This window comes from Tarenaya hassleriana, unplaced genomic scaffold (genome assembly GCF_000463585.1).
Source record: "Tarenaya hassleriana unplaced genomic scaffold, ASM46358v1 Cleome222, whole genome shotgun sequence".
Classification (NCBI taxonomy): Eukaryota; Viridiplantae; Streptophyta; class Magnoliopsida; order Brassicales; family Cleomaceae; genus Tarenaya; species Tarenaya hassleriana.
The window spans coordinates 61,805-68,094 of NW_010965558.1; the positions used below are offsets into that span (position 1 = coordinate 61,805).

The 6,290-nt window shown below is 35.4% G+C and overlaps 1 protein-coding gene across 2 annotated transcripts; it reads right to left on the bottom strand.

Annotated features, from left to right (window-relative positions):
• Window positions 1-612: 612 nt before the first annotated feature.
• Window positions 613-3,107, bottom strand: LOC104815173 (E3 ubiquitin-protein ligase CBL-C-like). 2 transcript variants are annotated; one of them, XM_010543488.2, is made up of 5 exons: window positions 2,588-3,107; window positions 1,873-2,035; window positions 1,688-1,742; window positions 1,352-1,568; window positions 613-1,115 (listed from the first exon to the last, which is right to left on the bottom strand). In XM_010543488.2, the coding sequence occupies exons 1-5, from the start codon at window positions 2,671-2,673 to the stop codon at window positions 908-910; spliced, it is 729 nt and encodes a 242-aa protein (XP_010541790.1). In that variant the 5' UTR covers window positions 2,674-3,107; the 3' UTR covers window positions 613-907. The 2 variants fall into 2 exon arrangements, with proteins under 2 accessions (XP_010541790.1, XP_010541789.1); XM_010543487.2 differs by having other exon boundaries at window positions 1,676-1,742; window positions 2,588-3,102.
• Window positions 3,108-6,290: the final 3,183 nt, after the last annotated feature.

Sequence of the window (6,290 nt, forward strand, 5' to 3'; positions counted from 1 at the left end):
TTTGTTTTGAGAATATGCCAAAATCTTACATATCTTAAACACTAAAACTATTTATAAAAAAAAAAAATAGCTTACCCCTTGGGAATTAGGTTTATAACTAAAACCCATTATCTTTATTTCCTTCAAATTGGCCCATTATGCCTCCGTACAAAATTGTATAATATCGATAGGTAAAATTACAATCGACTATTTTTTATTTTTTTGTTAATGAAATTACAAACTTTCTTGGATATAAAAATTTAAAACTCGATATCTATATTTAGCTTCCGGATACCTAAATCTTACATATTTCAAAAATATGAATGCTCCAGATATTTGAATCCAATAAAAAAAAATAAGAGTAAACTCACTATTTTTAATAAATTTCAAAAGTTCTTTATATATATATATATATATTTTAAACATATCAATAATAAAAAAAATCGTAATTTTAAAAAGTAAATATAATTTTGCAATTTTTAATAAATATTAATGACATTTGTAATTTTGTTAAATATCTTTTCCACCTTTAGCTACTACTGATTCACGGCATATGATCGGAAAACACAATTCGTTGTCTGCCAAGTAAAACTTAAGCATGAACACATGTGTCCATATATATATATATATATATACAGCCCTTGTAAGATTGTAACACTATACGCAAATACAGCTTACTTGAGTATATGTTTTCCATCTTCTTCTAAGTCTTCTGGCGTTCAGTTTCAGAACTCTCCAGTCACAAAAAAAGCTTGGACGGAGGACGGTCATGTCGTTCAATCCTAACATTTACATATTTGCCACTGTACATTGTATACCGTCATCTCTACAGGGAAATATATAACATAGTGTGTGTGTATATATACACACACGTATATAAACACGGAGGAGAGGTTTCATCAGATCCATACTTGGCCTCTCAGAAGCTTCAGAGCATGTAGTCTAGAAGAAAGGGTTGCATGTCAGGAACAGCAGGAGGAAGACTGTCCATGTAGAGGTGGAAACGACTAAGGCTCTCTCTCGCCAGACTGCTCGTGTCGAGCACATCTTTGTGACCGATCAGAACCCATAAATCCTCACAGCTCACGCTTCTCAGGCTGGCTCTGCAGAACGGGCAGGACTTGGACCTCGGGTTCCTGAAAGTTTTTTTTTAATAAATGGATGAAAATGCCCGTGTTACCAAACTTCAAAGAGATTCCTTCTTGGTTCTCAAGGAATCAGTATTTTGATTTGAAACTCGAAAAAAAGTGACCGATTTTATCCTCATTCGGGAGGGGATTGGAAGAATATATTCAGCGGACTACTCATATTCTACCCTCTTCTTACAGTTCTCATGCACCATAAGAGTATAGAAAGTAAAATGATCTCTCACCAGTCATGGAAGCAGCTGATGCACAAGGAATGCCCACAATTGGGAAGCACCATCTTGGTAAAGCTTTCGAAGCATATTCCACATTCCTCATCTCTGACAGATTCTGCCTCTTGTACTGTCAATGTACCATCACTTCCTTTTCTGCCTCTCGGCTTATTACCATTGTCTAGTTCAATAAACTCGCCTTTCAGTTGTCTCAGGGACGGATATATAACAGCTGCAAGATCACCGCGATCAGAGGAGAGACTCAGATGTGAGAGGTTTATGAAGTATTGAAAAATTGAGATACTGCCCAAAACAACGCTTAGAGAGAAGAGAACAGACCATAAAACTCACGTAGAGTAGCTTTTCTTTCTTTTGATGACAATGCAGGAAATCCATCAACATAAGTCTAGACGAATCAACAAAAGATTCGGATTTAAAAACAAACTGAATGTGCAAGAAAGAAAGAATGGTTCAATGTGTTTTTGTCCTTTGACCATAATCTGGACATGGAAACTGTGAAATGGATATGAACCCACCTTAAATACGAGTATGTGGAGGAGCCCTAATGAGGTCGGAAGGGTATCTGTACATCGATAGCCCATCCACTCTATCAAAAACAGAATGAACGGAGCGAACGGGCTGTAAGACAATTTCATCTGAAAGCACTGTCCGCTGAAGTCTTGTGGTAGAGCAGCCACCCTGCAGAGCAAGAACACCATTCAAGAAACTTTGATGAAAAATGTAGATTCCTTATTGATCAAGAACATATTCTGCTTCTCTGAAACTGGATGAAACCAAAGGAGTAAAGTGATTAAGCAAAACCAAGAAAGTTCTCAACTTGGGCCGCAATGATCCTAATGCAAAGGAAGATTATAAGGACGATCACCAAAATTTTCATAAACATAGAAACAGCAACGGTTGCACAAGAAGAAAAGGGCATTAATCATCCGAAGCCTGTTTTATCCATAAACGTTTTGCTCAACACTAAGCCAAAGATCAATGCTCAATAAGGGTCTCTATCTATGAACATAAGTTTCTTACACAATATATTTGCGAGCAAACCCATCATCAAGATCCCAACTTTTTGCACAAATCGACCAATTAGAACATCAATAGAATCAATCGGCTATAAAAGTTCATCATACCCTAGTCCCCTACCTCTAATTCCAAAGACACCAAGTAACACAGGGAAACAAAACAGACAAATTTCGAAAAGACGCCATGAAAATGGAAGATCCAGAAGGTGCTTACAGGCTATTGGCATGTTGGATATCTGCTTCAAGTGTTTTGAGTGAGTCCCTGAACGAAGATCTTCTCGTGGGTTGTTTCTGGTACATAGTTATCCCCTTCTTCCTTCGAATTCCTAGCCAAACCCCAGAAAGAAAATCCCCACAACGAAGAAAAAGCTCGAAGGGACAGAAAGGGAGCTCCCAGAGAAAGATAAAAAAGCAACCTTTTTCGCTCGACTTTTCGGCAGAAACACAGAATTCTGGGGAAGATGAGAGGACCAGAACATGAACATGAAAAAAGGGAAACGGAAGGATGAAGAAGATGTGGAGTTTCGTAGTGGTTAAACATGAAAAACTTTGTCAAGGAACGAAAGGGATGTTCTTTTCGTGCCCTCCCTCCCTCCGATTCTCAACCTTTCCCACAAGATTTGTCTAATTAGGTTATGTGGTTAACTGTTAATATGTTCTAATCCTGCATATTAGAGTACATATAAACTGTTAATCATTCAAATTAAACAAATCTACAATTGAAATGAATTGGTGCCAAATAAACCTTTCTTTGATTTGGTTTATGTCCAAGTTGATTGCGGGGGTCTAAAGCTATATGGGAATCAACATCAAGAAGGCCTGATAATCAGACAAGACAGGGATAGAGAGCAGGATAGAGGGTAGGGTGGCGTTTAGGGATTTGATTCCAAATTGTAGGGATTTGTTTTGAAATAGTTTATTCGATATTTTAAAATTTATATAAAATTAGTGTTGTATATTATTTACTTCGATTTTTGTTAAAAAAAATAGATTTTAAAAAAAAATTCAGTTTTTCAAAAATTTTATAAAATTTGGTTAGATTCGTTTTTTAAAAATTCGGTTTAAAATTTTGAACGATATTGTTTGACAAAAATAACAAATTTTTTGATTTGGTATAATTCAGTTCCCGTAATGCCTATCCCTAACAGAGATAGAGATGAAATCATTTGGATATGATTTTTGTATTATACTATTTCGATCAAACTAAAGAATTTAATAAAATTAAAAACAATAAGTTGGTATTTATTATTAGGAAACATAATAATGAAGTAGATGGAGGTGGTGGTGGTGGATGTAGCTTCGTTATCGTTAGCCACCAATATAATTACCTCTTTTGATTATTGCTTGACCAAAGGATTATTAGATAGATGTTAGATGGTTTGGTTCGCATTAATACAAGGTTATTTTATTTCTGCGATGGTTAGTGATTCAATTAATTTATTAGTAGACTAATGGGATGAATTTATGCATCTTCTAAAACTAATAAGATGTTAACCATTGGTTGAGATTAAATACAAAAATATTTTTTCATTTATGGTTTTTATTTTTTTTTCACTGTTATAGGTGATAAGTGAAAATACCGAGGCAAAACTCGGACCAAATATCACAATACAACAATAACATCATCTCATTTTCAAGTTCATTTAGAGTCGGCCGCATGAATCCTTTTCTTCCACTCATTTTGATTCCGGATTAACTTTTTCGGAATCTGCAACATTTCCAACTCATTTCTAATGACACGCTCCCAGGTAAGTCTAGGTCTACATCTTCCTTTCATTCTCATCCTTATACCTATATTCTCCACTTTTCTAACCGGCACATCTATCGGTCTACGTTGTACATGTCCAAACCAGTGGCGAACCCACGTAAATATCTAATTGGGGGCAAAATGAATTTAATCACATGAATAAATTTAATTAAGAGAGGGCTTTTAATATTTTTGTTCAAAAATTTACAAAATTTATGAAGAAATTATAAAAATTCAATTAGATGAGTGGGGGCCTGTGACCCCACATAAATACACGTAGATTCGTCCATGGTCCAAACCATCTTAAACGCCCCTTCCGTACCTTCTCTCCGATACTTATTACTCCTAGTTTCTTTCTAATAATCTCATTTCTAATTCTATTCATCCTTGTGTGTCCGCACATTCAATTAGATATATATTGCCCTTTCGCCGTCCAACATTCGCTACCATACAATAATGCGGGTTTTATGGTGGTAGGTAGAATTTTTCTTTCAACCGTAGGGAAACCTTACGATCACAAAGAACCTCCTTGACTTGTCTCCATTTTATCCATTCCTCTTTTATTCTATGACTAACATCTTCGTCGCAATCCTCATATTTTTGAAGGATTGACCTAAGATATTTAAAATGCGAGTTTTAAGGTACTGATCCTCCTTGTAAGATAACTCTCACATCACTAGAACGCCTGCCACTAAAGTCACAATACATGTACTCAGTCTACGTTCTACTAAGCCTAAAACCCTTAGCCTCTAATGTACTCATCCATAACTCTAATTGTCCATTTATTCCTTCACTGGACTCGTCTATTAGCACGATATCGTCCGCAAATATCATGCACCACGATACTTCCTTCTGTATATCTCTAGCCAGTTCATCCATGAATAACGCGAAAAGGTATGGACTTAAAGCGGACCCTTGGTGCAACCCTATCGATATGGGAAAATCCACTACAAAAAAATAGGTCATTTCCAACAGGCAAATCCATTGGAAATGACCAAAAATCCGTTGGAAATTAGTATTTCCAACGGATTTTCAACGGATGAATCCGTTCAAAAAACGTTGTTGGAATTTCAGATCCGTTGGAAGCCCGTGGCAATTTTCGACGGTATAACGGGCTATTCAGTTGGAAATTTCTAACGGATTTGCAACTGCAGCATCCGTGGTATATTTTCAACGAATTTTCAACGGCTACATCCGTGGCACATTTCCAACGGATTATCAATGGTATCCCATTAATAAATTGGAACAGATATCCATTGGAAAACGTCGTTAGTAAAATGCCACGGGAACTCCAACGGGGAATATTACAGAAATACCTTTAAATGTCGATTTTACTTACAGGATATACACTTCAAAATCTAGGGTTTAAAAAAAACCTGAAAAAGAATGAAAAAACATCGTTACCCCTTTTAAAAAATATACGTGTCAACATCTGAAAAAGAAAGACCAAAAGTTGGAAAGTTACTAAAATAAAAATTTTTGAAAAACCAAACAGTTTATTTTTTGCCCTTTTTGACAGAGTTTTATTTCTTCATAGTATCGATTCTTCTTCATTTTCTTTTCAACTTATCGATTTTTCTGTGAGATTTTTCTACGATTTCGTATTTGCAAATAAAATGAACGAAAAATGGCTTCGTCTTCGTCATCTTCGCCCCCCCTTCGGCTTCTATTTGCGAAGACCTCCATGTATGGTTTTTGAATTCACCAAAAATAAGATTTTTTAGGTTTTGGGTACAGATTGAGATTCAATTTTGGATTTTCTGTTAAATTTTCGTTAAAGATTATAGTTTGAAATAAATATTAGAAAAATGAGGATTCATTAACAAATTGTCACCGAAATATCGAAATAGGGTTTTCGGATTGGTGAGAAATAGTATTTTTCACAAAAGACGTATAGGAATCGAGTCACACTGATATTGTCGACAGTCGGATGCAGTAAAACATAGATTAGTAATCATGCTAGATATTATTCAAACTGGACGCATCCGTCAAACAAGTCAAACTAGAAACGATGCAAATTGTTCAAACTCGTCAAACAAGTCGCACTGTAATGAGTTTGATGAGTTTGACGAGTTTGACTAATTTGACGAGTTTGACAAGTTTGATGAGTCTGATAATTATTGATAAATTTATTTTTGCAGGTACATTTGTATATGATTTTAAAGCCATT